We start from the raw sequence: 14,502 nt of genomic DNA on the forward strand, positions 1-14,502 counted from the left end.
CGCGGGAAGGACCTGGCAACAAATTTAAATTAATTCATTCCGCCATTTTGGTTTTGCTAGCTTGCAAGATGTCGAAACGTAAAGTACAATTTGCGGAAAAAGAATGCGAAGAAATCCAGGAGGCATCTTCCATGCAGCGAATCAAGCTCCATTCTTTGGATAGTGATGACGAGGAGGACAAAGATGATGAAAATACCGACGAAAAATATGTCTTACAAGAGGAAGATTTAGAAGGGCAAGAGGAAGCAACGATCGACTACGATGAAGGAATCAAAATAACGCCTTTCAACTTAAAGGAAGAAATGGAAACAGGGCATTTCGACGCTGAGGGAAATTATTTCGAGAAAAAAGAAGAAGTGATTCGAGACGAATGGTTGGATTCGCTGGACTGGGTGAAAATTAAGCAGCAGGGAGAGCAAGGTACAAAGAATCTGGACAATGAGGATGACAGCAACTTCGAAGACGCCGAAGAACCAGGTGACGAAATAAACGCCATGAAAGACATTCTAGGCATCATTTTACCCGGAGAGACAGTTCTGAAAGCACTCAGGCGTCTCGGTGGGAAAGAAAGCGGTCGGGGTAAAAGCTCCTCTGCAAGTGCACGTTGGCAGACAAAAGCAAAGAAACAAAAGGTTTCGGATGAGAGCCGCGAAAGTTCAACATCGGAAGCAGATAAACAGAGTCTCTTAAAGCTTACTGAGTTAGCGGACTATCTTCTTCAAAGAGGTAACTTTGGTGTTTACCAAGATACGTATGAAAAGTTGGCTCATAAAGTGAAAACCCTGGAAGAAAAACAAAGAGAGGATGAGGAAGATGATGCCCTGGAGGCCGCTTTTAAAGAGGGGGGAGGGGAGGGTGAAGATACAGCTAGCAAAAATGGCAGTGGGAGGGTGGACAATACTGAAACAGAGCCAGCTAGTGACAGTGAAGTTTATTGGCAGTATAAGTGGGAAAATACCAAAGATGCCACTATTTATGGACCTTACAGCTCTACTCATATGATGAAATGGACTGATGAAGGATGTTTTGGTGATGGTGTGTGGGTGAGAAAAGTGGGTGAAGATGATGAAGGTGGACAATTTTATAATTCCAAACGCATAGACTTTGAACTATATACTTGAGACAAAAAATGAGACAGTGCCAATTTGATATAAAGTGCTTTTGATTATAACACACAATTCGATAATGATGACACAACATAGGTGAACCTTTCAAAGTCAACCAGACAATATGATATGTACATGCTCATAAAGTGATTTCTCTGAAAAAGCATTTTTGTCAGGTGGTCACTTGCACTTTTCATTTACAAAGCTTATGTAGCTGAAGCTGTAGCAGGGTATCCGGTTAAACCAGCCTACACAAACATCAGAATTGCTTTTTGGGTTAGGAGAGCAATGTATGTTAAGCAGGATACATAATACTGGTAGTACCTGAAAATCATTTGTAAGGGGATTTCTGGTTGTTGTATGAGATTAGGTCAACCAGCTAGTAAAAATTGTAGAAGCTTCAGGAAAATAATGAGCATAATAAGAAAAGCACAACTGTGCAAGACAGCTATCCTACAACATGCCCATGTTAGTGAGTATCTATGTGAATAGTGGAAATTGCAGCCATTATTTGTGAGGAATAAGGTCAGAGCGTGGTTTGCTAGGAATTATGTATCTATGTGTTGAAAAGTCTTTTGTTTTAGGCATTGAAGCTGTGTTCTTACACAGGCTTGTAATAGAGGTGTCAGTGGACAAGCCTGTGAAATACTGTAGCATAGGGCAAAAAAGAGCGAGCAAAAAAAGTGGGGGATTGGGGAAAGTGGCGCTCCCCATTTTCCTCTCATTAAATTCTTTGTTTGCTTTTTCTACCAGCCTGAACCTGAACCCTCATTGGGGTAACCGAATGTTTCCTAAAACCACACTTTCTGTTTGTGAGGATTTCCATGCACACTTTAATGGAAAGCCTCTTATAAAATGCAGATATCAATAATATTTTGCTTATCACAACTCTACATCCTTGGCCAAAAGAACGGCCGTGCAAGGGGCCAGTTCATCTTCTCTGATAAAATCACTAAAGATGGATTAATGCAAAGGGAGCAAAGAAAAATCTTCAGGAAATAACCAAGCCTATTGATTGGATAAATGAAGGGTTGGTGAAAAAAACAACAACACCACCTAAATGTGGCAAAGATTTCAATAGTTAAATTCAAATGTAAAAATACAAGATCATAGCTTCTGTAATCAGCTGATGGTTCATGGTACAGTGTACCTCAAATTGGAGAACCCAAAAGTGGCCCCGTGAACATTGGTTGTTTTCTCAGGCCACAGACACACAATACAGTATTGAAACATAAAATCAAAACAGTACAGTTTGCTTTATTGGATCCATGTGATCCCTCGGTTTAATGACTTGTTCATAACACCACCAATTTACCTAACTACTTCTAAATTTACAATACTATTTTACAATACCACCTCCTCACATACTAAATAAAACCAAAATGTCTTCTTGACTGCTACAAAACATACTTTATCTCATCTTGAAGGTCTCTGTCACTCTTGGGTATACAGTTTACAGGGTCCTTTAAATTAGTGATATCAACAGAACTGACAATGTAGAGTGAAATTTATCAACTTGTACTTGTGACTTTGGAGTCCTAACACTATACAAGTATCTTGGAAAGATCTTTTTCCTTTATGGGTTTCTTAAGGGGATAAAACTTCCAAACTACAATTTGAACAACAGCAACAAACAATGGGATAAAACATAAAAGAGAAAACATGGCATCTAAAAGTTCTTGTGTTGTTGACCCTAAAAGAAAGAACAAAAGTCAGACCTGTGCAGCTACTAATAATAAGAGTGCAATTGATCATTTCGTCATTATATGTCTTGTTGATGCCTAAAAGATTGCTATTTGCAGACACAGACATTGTACCTCATTACCTCAGGAGAAGTTTTGGTGTTATAAGTTTTCTGGGTAAGACTAATGAATATGGTATTAAATATTTAATATGAGTTTTGTTATCTTGGAAATCTATTTTCAGTAAAAAAAAACCTCCTTTTTGAAATTTTTATGCCTACCAAATGAATGTTTAAGAAATTTTTGTACAGAAATGTAGTTAGTTTTGTGCTTCTAAGAAGTGAGCTATAAACTCGGACATCTGTTTAAGGTTAAAAATCCTAGTACATACCTGAAAGGCTTTTGTCTTTTTTCACATTTTGACTGTCCTAAAAACAATAGTTACATACTATTAATATTTAAAATACATGTCACTTTTGATATGTTGTGGTTTAAATTTAATTTTCCTTTGTATCAAACTCGTTATCACACATTAAAATATTGTTATTAATACCAAACAAAAAAAGGAGAATAAAAATAACTAAGCATAAAATTATACCACTACATAAATATTTTATCACCACTATAGACCCAAAATAAAAACATGCCTGAGGCTGAGGCATTGGGTTGGTCGACAAAGCCCAGATGCTAGAAAAATGGAATGTTGATCAATTACATCAAAATCCAATATTACTTGTTACACTCAGCCACCTCATAATATAGGTGCCAGGCAATCAGCACTTTTCTGTTTAAAGATTATACATCTCAACTTGTAACATTATTGGTCATGATAATAATGACTTGCACTATATAACCTGCTTAACTTCAATCAACCTGTTATCACACCTAGTACTTCAAAAACTGTGGGAAATCAGGAGCGAACGCATTCTTATTGCCTCTGTTTCACGATTGCAGTAATGCTCGCTATTTCATATTCTTTAGCTGTAATTATTAACACTTTTTTAAGTGTTGCCTTAAAAAAATTACCTTGTATCCATACCAAGACAGGATGTGAACGACCATCATGGGAGCCAAAGACTGAGCTGGTTTGGTGAACATTGCATTGGTGCCAAATATCATTGATGAAACAGGTGCACTGTAAGTACCAAGACAATGATATTATTTTTTTAATGTGGCAATAATGTTTCACATAAGTTCCAAGGAAATAACTCTTGTTTCCAAAAGTCTTTCAGATTTAATGTTTAATTTTTGTTTAAGAGTTGAATAGACTATTTTTCCTTAAGATCATTGAGATCGAGCACTTGTGTTATGGATAGTTATCTTAATTTCAAATGTTCCAGGCCGTCTAGCCTGGGGTACATATGAAAAAACTGATGGCTGCCCATACTTGTAAGCACTAGACCCTGATGCTCCTAGGAAAAAATAGGGGAATGTGAACAGTCTAGCAGTAATTTATGATAATCACGAAACCTATGATGTACATTAAATGCAACCAGCTTATTGCGTGTGTAAAATAATGCATGTATGTCCAGTCAGTTGTACTTCTTTCCCTTCCTTCTGGATCATGACATTACAAATTTTTTTTATTTAATATGTTTTACATCCATAAAACTAGTTCAGTGAAGCTTTAGAATGGAAGGTAAAGGACTTAATGATCAATAATCTTTGAAATTAACAGAGAACAGAAGTGGGTGCCATTATTATATGAAGGAAGTATAACTGTTATATATACCGTAATTTCAAATAATAGTATGCCTTTTGCTCACTTTCTTTGATATTTTTCCATGTCTTTATCAATGATGTCAGACACTGGTAAATTGAACAAAGAGAATGTTGCCTCTGGAAGGGTACTGGAATAAAAACCAACATTGAAACAGCATAGATAGAAGGTTGTCTCATAAAACACTCTACCATAAACAGTACTGGATTCCCATGAGGTTTTTGTGATATCCGGAGTAATCAAGTTCAAGAAAAGTGATACCAGCCAAGCCAAAGGCTGAGGCTTGATGGACCTTGATTATTTAGGATATCACAAAAACAGAATCTACCGGTAATAATTTTTTTATATACATTGTTTTGACGAAAATAATGACAAACTCTCTGTCACAAGGAACAGAATTGACAAATGTTCTTGGAAATCATGCACTGTGCACACAACCTAAAGATTAGTCAGTTATCTGCTAGCAGATAAGTCACTAATCTGTAGGTTTCACCAATTTCCAAAATTAACTGTAAGTTCTTAGCCAATGAGGACACAGATAATGAGTACAATGTATAATAATAAATAATATTGCATGTCAGTATTTGGAGTGTGATGAAATAAAATAATGGTAACTTACTTGTCAATAATCAGAAAAAGGTAAAGGACCCAAATATTATTTCTTCCAGCGAAAAAGACAATAGCAGGCAAAGATACCTAACAATAACAACAAAAGATAATGTTTTCATCTAGCATGGCAAATTGTACAGTGCTAACTTGTCCTATCTACCATGTAATGTACACAGTTACTGCATGCTGTATGAAAGTTCAGTTACCTATAATAATAATGATGATGATGATGATGATGATGATGATGATGATGATGATGATGATGATGATGATGATGATAATACTAAGTGATTACTATTAGTATTAATTATTATTCACTGTACTCACTTGTTTGTTCTCTCTGATAATTTTGCAAAGTAGCTCTGAGCCTATAGGTTATTCTGTAACCAGTTATCTGCTAGCTAGCTGATAACTGAGAATTATACCTCATTCAAAGCATTTTCGTTTGTTCTTAGAAAACATAAACTCTGTTCTATAGGACAGTGCATACCATTTTTTACCATTTTTTCCCTTTAAACAATATATAACAAAACATTATTAGAATCAGCTTTTGAGATATCAATTGAAGAATAATCATGGTTTTGGTAGGTGTTACCAGCCTTAAGACCTTAATAAATCAGAGTCGGCTGACAACCAAAGTCTTAACATTGATTATTCTACCAGTAAATATCATTAACACCTCATTCAATAACTGTTTATCACTACAAGTCAAGGAATAAGGAGTCACTCCCCAAATTTTCAGAACCGTAATTCAATAAAATGACTTTAATATAACAAATAAGACCTGGAATATACAATGTATGTCATGTCATTTAAAATATACAACGTATACTTTATACAGCATACAATGTCCTTGTGATAAATTTGTTATTTATTATTCACAGCATTCCAAGTCTTAATATTAAAAGTAAAAAACACCATTCTGAAGCTAGAATATGTTTTAACTTTAACATCTACATGTATTCCAACTCAGTCTTCAATCTCTTTACCTTAATGTAAAAAGACCATAAGATGAGCTTATAAGAACCAAATCTAGCCAACAGTGGACTTGTTAACAAAACAATCAGCTAAAAAGAAAGACAGAACATGTTTCAAATTAAGATTTAATATGACTGAGGTTTATTGACAGGCACTTTTTGTCTAGAATAAGCAAGTGTTGTTCATTTTATCGTTAATTTTTCTTTTAAAATGCTTGTCATTATTATCAAAAATAATTATTACTATCTATTGTTAAACAACTATGATTTCATTCAGATAAATGACTCAAAGATATACAACCAAGTGTGTTTAATTTATTGTAAAAAAAAAAGCTTTACAAAGGCACATTGTACATTGCTCATTATTATTGTACACGTTTGAAAATGGATGGGATTTGTAAGTCCAGTGAAAGTATTTTTAAAGCAATCGGTTAATTCTATTGGGTAGAATCAATAGGAATACACAAATTCATTTCACAACATTTAAGTAATGATCCAGGTAAGAAGGGAAGCAATTTCTTTTGTTGTGGCGCAATACACTTTCCTCACATAGAAATGTTTTCATTTTTACACAGAGAATGTATAAATCTACAAAAAGGCTGTTTACGAAAGAAAATGTATTTAAACTCCACTTTTAAAGGGTGTATTTTTGTGTTAAAACATGTCGACCAATCACAAGAGTTGCAAACAATGGCCAAGAAATGTTCACAATTTTACATGATCCGCACATACGATTTCTGTGTTACTTAGACTCAGACGAGATTTTGTTATAAGGAAGTTGGATAGAAAAAAAGGGATTAATATACATGCTGCTTTGCGAAGATTTCATAAAATTTGACGTTCAAACCGATCAGAACCTTAGTAGAGACAATAGTAAAGTTAGCACCTTTTTGCATTCCGACGTGTTCACTGCGTTTTGGTCCTCTCCTTCTTATCTGGACCATTACTTAACTATTATAAAAATAATAAATAATTCATATCTTGTTACTATATAATACCTACCTTAGGAAGCATGAATACAGACCCAGTAAGTATACTATACAGGATCTAAAAATTGAAAGAGATTTTTTGTACATGTCAGCAATTGAATTGTATGTGCATCCATAATATTATGTACATTCAAGTGCAAGCTTCTTACTTTTTTGCTAAATTCCATAAGTCATTCTAACAAAGGAGAATTGATGAATAATGCCTGGTAAGGCTCAACTCACACATTGAATAAATTATCTTTTGCAGTGACCTTACTTTAGCAGGAATGTGTCAAAAAAAGGTAAAAAAAATTGCTATACGTTTGTTACCAAAAGAAAAAGTGGTCAGCAATTCAGCCACACCCCAAAAGTACAACACAAGGAATGATTTTCCTTTCAATTATTAAAACGAGAAACATGCAGGCTAAATGACTTACAGCAGGAATGGCATTAGACCCTATCAGGTGTTCAACAAAAATGAGGAAGAAGTTGCTACCAAAAGTGACATGGAACACCTGAAAAGCAATAATGTAACTTAATAAATTCAATATTCTAACAGCAGAATAATAATATTAAATTAAATACCCACAATGTAGTGTAGTCAAATACAAATACAGTGCAATGGGTGGATGTAAACTATATAATGTAAAAAAAGACATGTAAACTGAAGACTTTATAATAAGTATATTATTGAGCATAATTATGTTTTATTTTTGGTGTGATATTTCATCATCCTTTTGTAGATGATGGGGGTTTTCCATATTGCAATACCACCCAAAGTCTGGTGTCGTCAGAATTTCCAATCACTATGAACAGATTGCGGCATTTCCAAACAATCATGCAAGATGCAGTATTTTGCATTTGGATCACATAGCATAATAATATTCCAGTACGTGCCACTTTTTGTGGCTACAGTACAGTTATTATGGTTTGGGCATCCCTAAATGCATGTCCTCATTAAAACTACAAGTACCTGGAAAAAATTCATTGCAACAAAGCAAACTGCAACAAAAAAGAAAGAAGATGTTAAGGGTCTTTATAATTTAAACTGTTCTCAGTGATACTGATAACCTGCAGCTACTTGAAACTGTAATAACACTGTCCAGTAAAAAAAAGGGGGACTCAGGAAGAAAATGTTAAAAAAAGCAGAGAGGAGGGGATCAAAAGAAGAGAGGGCAGCATCGTTTTGAAACCTTAACACTACTGTATCTCAAGATTTCACTTTAGCACATACATGCCTTAGACATCCCACATTGTAAGTTAACTTATTATCTAGCATCAGGAACAAAAGCTACAGCATACTATTACTTTTCATTTAATGTTCATCAACAGCAAGAACAACACATTTTAACAATATTTTAGGTTATATAACATTGTCATCACCCTAAATGGAGTTTTGGGCATTGTTGTGTGAACTTGCCTCATAGTGACCAGAACCGGTTCTAACATTGAAGAATTTATATATTTATTTATTTATACAAGCTTTGCCAAAAGGCTTGGAACTCTCACATTCACAAAGTGAGCTCCACTATAAGGACTAAAATGGGTTTACAGGTTTTATTGTGATTTTAACACTAACAAAGTGAAATCATTGTTACTAATAAATATGTGTACCAAAACTTCTTTGGGTTAGAATTTGCCTCAGAAGCGTAATCAGAGGTATTGATTCTTTTGATGTTTTTCCATCTGAAACAGAATAAAGTAAAACAATATTAATTATTAAATTTCAATCTAAAATGAATATAAAAACAATGTATTATTTTTTAAAATTTTAGATCTGCAGGTGGTGAATTAAATGTAAAGATCATCACAGTTACAGACTAAACTTCTCTAGTAGTGTTAAAAGAACTAAAACAGATAACAGACTTCACAAAATTTACTTTGATCTGATGTATTGCCAGAGGTGGATGCTTCCACTGCAACTTGTACGTTCAAACCAGTGTACCTCATCAATAACCAACTTAGGAGTGCTACTATGACACAGACAGCTTGGAATGAATGGAAATTACTCTGCTGTCAACAAGACAAAGAACATATTAACATTTATTACTTAAAAATCATCAAGATATAAAACAACAGTACTTATACTTTGAAAGGCTTTCATGTGCGGCCAGGGACCAGAGATTTTGTCTGGGTATCAGAAATGAGAGCCCCATATAGCTACTTTGGTAGAAAAACAATCACAATATCTATAAACAGAACATCTCAAATCTCTGGTAACCTTTTCCCTCTCATGGCCTGTTTAGTTTTGGGAAGGGCTTCAGAGTGGTTTGCACTGAAGTTTGGCACAATTATTTTCTATGTCCTCACCTAACATCTATATGAAACAGAGTTTAATGGGTCAATTAATTCTACTATTGTTATCATTTATATTTATCATTAATTTATGAAGTCAGTAATAATAACATTATTCAATTCTCTTCAAAAATAAAGTGACAAAGTTAAACAAACCTCATCTTTATACACACTTGTGCTTATGAAAAGAGCAGTTGAGCCAATAATAGAGGCTACTAGCCTGAAAAAAAAAACAAACAAACAAACAAACAAAGGATACATAAATAATGTACTAATTATTTAATTGTATTTTTAAATTTCAGTGAAATTGAGAAATCCAAAGATTTAAATAAAAAATTGCCATTTGAACATAAAAAATGCAAAAAATCATTACTTATCATTTTTAAGATCTAAAAGAGGCCAAAACAACATAAATAATTTTTCCATGCAAAAGAAATCACAATATTTATTATCACTTATCTACTCATTGAAAACAAACATAGTCAGTTGTTGTTATTATTGTTATTATTATGATTATTATTCATTCAAGTCAAATTTAATGCTAAATAAATAAGCCGTGACTGTTATTTGTAATTAATAATTTTGATGCAAGAGAGACGTCATAAATAAGATTTCAGCAAAAGAAAGTAGAGTTCATTTCATATTCTTTTGTTCTTACGAATATTTGAGAGTTGACTGTCTTTCTTCTTGATGTGTAGAAATCTCAGCAAAAAGAGCACACTGGGCAAGTAGTACTAAATGAAAAAAAGGGCATTTTATTAGGTTGTGTGAGGACTCCAAGTTTTAATTCAAGTCTTCCACCAATGTATTTAATCTCTTTAAATACAGCAACAGTAGTCAACATGGGACAAAGTCTTCTCCCAGAAACATCAACTTCTTTTCATGTGAAAGTAGGCAAGTCTTTGGGAAAAATCCCCATCCCCTCCCTGAGTCTGTGATGAAAGGATTCATCAAGATTTGTGTATTTTCACACACAAGTAGAGTTGCCCTCTGATGTCAATTATAGGCCACTTCCAAGTTCCAAAAACCCCCACTTTCAAAATGAGGCTAAATGCACAACCTTCCTTGTGAAAATGAGTTTTATTTGCACGAGAATGAAGAGTCATTTCCATATCAAAGGTTGAGCACTTAACCTCCTTTTGCTGCAGAGGCCCGGGGGAACTCGGAAATGGCCCATTTGTAATTAATTGTCTGCTATAAAAAAGCAATATTTTTTCTAAGATGTTCCTCTACAAATGCTTAGCACTCTAGTACATTTAATGGTCATGATAATAATAATTATCATAAAATAGAATTAATATTTATTATATTTATACCAAAAGTGAAGAGTCCATCATAAAAACACAGGGACACCATAAGATGAAGACCAACCACCCAATCACCAGTGAAGCCAAGCCACGTCCAAGGAAACCATGGAGAAAGAAAGCTGAGATCAGTGAAAGAAAATGAGACAGTTTTAGTTTCAAATCTACTAACTTTCTGCACAGCAGACTTGTATCTATTCTTAACATTGCATTACTAGACAAGTAGTAAATAAAATAGATAAATAAATAATAATTAAAGGTAGCACATCAACCAAGTGGTTCTTCATCTACCTAATTCCTGAGTCAAATTGGAGTTCGGAAATGGTGGTTTTTAAGGAGAGGGGGAAACCTCGCCGAGCATGGCAGAGCTGAACCAACAACAAATCAACCCACATATGGCATCCATGCCAGGATTTGAACCTGGGAGATACTGGTGGGAGGCAAGTGATCTCACCACTCTGCTCTTGCTTCCCTACAAGTGACAAGTGGGACAGAAAGACCATGCCGTAATAGATTGATTATTATTCACAGCTGCAGACATACATTCATCGCACTGTCAAAACTGTACTTAACATACAAAAGCCATGTATCTGGGTCTACTATTTTTATTACATCTATAGCCAATTACAGAAAAGATCCATGCCCTCCATGGAAGGGTATTGTTCTCTGACGCCAATCCCTGGCCTGTGCAAATGTGAAGTTGCAGAAAATCTTTATACTCACCCATAGAAGGGACTTGAAATTCCTTGGGGAAGAGGGGTCTCCAAGACCAAAAAAATTAAATGAAATGCATAATAATCATTGGAATTTACAAAAGAGTTTAAAATTTTTGAGGCTTTAAGACCTTCTTCCCCTGGAAGAAACAATCCTTCTGTGGGGGAAGAATGCTGAGTATTTTCTGAAACTGAACAATGAAAGAAAACTTAAATAATTTCTGAGTAATATTTACTGACCTAATTGCAAATAAGGGAGCACCATAAAATATTGCCAGCCTTCTTTTTCGTAAAACTATCCAGGTGGAACTGTCCTTGGGAGGTAATGAACAGTTTCAAAGTAAGCACGTGAACCACATTAGCCTTGCTCCTCTGCTGCAATGATTTATTGCTAATGCAAATACATGTACCCAGAACAGGTACACCAGAAACAAATTATAGCAAAAGGTTAATAAATTTCCTCCAAAAAGGCACCTAGCTACAGTTTATACAAGACTGTTAGTATATCCTTACTGCTATAGCTGCAATAACATGAGGAACAAAACCAATTTTTTTTGTAATGTTTACAGTCTGGTTTAATCTGCTCTAGAACTGATCATGAATAAGAGACATTTACAACTCAGAATTGTACACTTTGAGTAGCAGACAGTACGTCTCATTTACCCTTGAGGCTTGCAGGTACATTTGCGTAAAATATTGCCTGTTTGTTTTAGCACATGCATGTAGATGGCTTCAACTGTGACTTTCAACAATATCTGGAATAACAAACCACTAACAATGATAACAGGGCTGCAAATAATTTTTTTTTCTCTTGAAAGGTCAGACATCACCAAAAAAAAGGTTGAACTTTTATATTGGGTAAAATACCGGACATAACTACGCTAAAGTAAAGAAAACTGCATTACCCAAGTCAGTGTTGTTTCATGACTTTGAGATTGTCCTAACACAAAGTAAGATTTACTCAAGGTAGATTTTTATTCTTCCTAGCCATAAGATGAATAATGATAAGAAAATTCTCCTGACATAATTTCTGAACACAGGGGGATTTCGTCAGTCACTAGTAAATTTTGGTCAGCTAATGTCCGACTGTTATTTTCAGCCCTGTGATATACCCTAATGAAGCGGACACTTCAATCATGATCTACATGAAGGTAAGGTAACAAGTAGGGCAAGTACAAGACTTGGACTGGAGCAACTTGTTTACATAACATGTAAACAAGTTGAAAAATAGAGAGTACAAAATGGGTATTACTGTCCAGTAAACTGTTTAGAATTTTAATTAGGTGATCCAATCCAAGTTTTGCATGTGTGTAAAAGAATGTAATGAAATTATAGAAATACCAATATATTGTCACCATACCTGGAAATAACCAAACAATGGGTCATTGATGGCATTCCAAATAAGGAACACAACTTGGGCGATGTTAAACCAATAGTTTGAAATCCTAAAGGCCCAAAATAAAAATATACATCAAATTGGAACCTCACACCCTCCTATAGATAATTTGGTATAAGTTGATTTTCACCCCCTTAGAAAAAAGATCAGGCTATTTTCAAAGGTGGTGGACAAAACACTGACCCCTAGTCCATGGACTACCTATATGGACAACCCTTAAATGGACTACACTGCTGAAATTTAGTGATTAGGGTTAGGGAACTGATTAAGTCAGGTTCCATTTAGGGTCATCAAACTGGGGAAATGGATCTGAGACGTGATTCAGTCTCCTAACCCTAATCTTTAAACTTCAGTGGCATAGTCTATTTTAGGGCAGTCCATGGACTATGGACTGGTGGTCAGTGTTTTGTCCACCACCTTCAAAAACAGCCTGTTTTTTCCTTTTCTTCTTCTTTCTTTATATGTCTGTGCAGACGCCCACGTCCACCTCGATCTTCCGTGTGGAATTCCGAAGAGCAATGATATCAAAATGTGTAACTTTATTAGTACTCGATGAAATTGAAAATTGAAATGTTTGACTGAATAGGTAATAGATTGATATTGCGTATTAGTAACAATCTATTATGTTAATTGATCGATTCCCATCGATTATGGATTGATATTGATAATCGATGATAATCAATAATCACAAAAAATTTGCGTGATGGGTTGTCCATCGATTAGCAATATCAATCGATTAATTGATATTGATTGTTATCGATTGCCATCGATTATCGATTTCATTGATTGTTCAGGTCCTGAATAGTTCTGATAATGCCATTAGTTTAGATTTAGATTTGAAGTTTCTTTCCTTCTATCTTAATTGTCCCTTGGGTTTGCCGTGGATCGAATTTCTATGACGTTTGGATCACCTCGAATGTCCCTTTACCTGTACACATTCAGGAAAATCTTCACATAGTAGAAATTGAATATAGAATTCATCATCGTAGCAGCCAAGGTTGTGGCAGAGTATGCTAAAGCATTCTTATCAAGTTCCATGGTTTGCTTGTGGGTCTTCTCCTTTTTTTTAAGATGCATGCCACGTGGCAAATATATTTAGTCTGAGCTGATTTTACACAGCATCTCTAACTGCCCTTCTCCGCCATTATTTTTCTGACTGCGGGCACGCGTGGTCAGCGGATGAGTATGAACCACAGGAACCCCAGATTCTAGCCTCACAGGCGCGGGATCGTAGGAGCATATTGGAAAACGAGAAGACCCTGGGGATGAGGCTGACGTTATTGAAGGCGCTGACTAAAGCCACCTGAGAACCCCAAATAACGCCTGTTGTGCATGACGTCTACATCAGGAGGACTACTGACACATAACTAACATGTAGCGAATAATGAATTACCATGGAACCACGCCCCAGGTTGTATCCTGCTGGAAAAAAAAGTGACCCCCAAGTAATGGTTATGAAATTTACGGAGTCTTAAGCCAGTTGTTGTGGAGGATGATAAGAGAGATAGTTTTGTTTCTGTTGTGTTTAAATCAATTAGGCTAAAATGACACAGGCCTGTCTAGTTTTATAAACTTTTATATTGATTGCCTATTTGAGGTTTAAAGGCTTGTTTATAGTGGAAAGTGCACTTAGCTTATCCAGCTAGTTTACAGGCACTCCACTCAAATACTTAGAAACAACTAATTCAAATACGGCATAAACATACAAAATTAAATGCCCCAACAGGCAGGA

At 35.1% G+C, this 14,502-nt stretch overlaps 2 protein-coding genes across 3 annotated transcripts; one reads left to right on the top strand and one right to left on the bottom strand.

The window, feature by feature from the left end:
- Positions 1-18: 18 nt before the first annotated feature.
- Positions 19-1,851, top strand: LOC140951542 (CD2 antigen cytoplasmic tail-binding protein 2-like). Its single transcript, XM_073400818.1, has one exon. It carries the CDS (start codon positions 69-71, stop codon positions 1,119-1,121), a length of 1,053 nt encoding a protein of 350 aa, XP_073256919.1. The 5' UTR covers positions 19-68; the 3' UTR covers positions 1,122-1,851.
- A 506-nt stretch (positions 1,852-2,357) lies between these two features.
- On the bottom strand, positions 2,358-13,931 carry LOC140951541 (transmembrane protein 180-like). Of its 2 annotated transcripts, none has more exons than XM_073400816.1 (17): positions 13,699-13,931; positions 12,735-12,819; positions 11,615-11,688; positions 10,674-10,783; positions 10,016-10,091; positions 9,514-9,577; positions 8,943-9,072; positions 8,677-8,748; positions 8,036-8,064; positions 7,500-7,577; positions 7,097-7,141; positions 6,107-6,184; positions 5,128-5,204; positions 4,555-4,638; positions 3,815-3,923; positions 3,180-3,216; positions 2,358-2,799 (listed from the first exon to the last, which is right to left on the bottom strand). In XM_073400816.1, the coding sequence occupies exons 1-17, from the start codon at positions 13,845-13,847 to the stop codon at positions 2,651-2,653; spliced, it is 1,446 nt and encodes a 481-aa protein (XP_073256917.1). In that variant the 5' UTR covers positions 13,848-13,931; the 3' UTR covers positions 2,358-2,650. The 2 variants fall into 2 exon arrangements, with proteins under 2 accessions (XP_073256917.1, XP_073256916.1); XM_073400815.1 differs by having other exon boundaries at positions 8,943-9,075.
- Positions 13,932-14,502: the final 571 nt, after the last annotated feature.

The sequence above is a fragment of the Porites lutea genome, chromosome 11 (genome assembly GCF_958299795.1).
Source record: "Porites lutea chromosome 11, jaPorLute2.1, whole genome shotgun sequence".
Taxonomy (NCBI): domain Eukaryota; kingdom Metazoa; phylum Cnidaria; class Anthozoa; order Scleractinia; family Poritidae; genus Porites; species Porites lutea.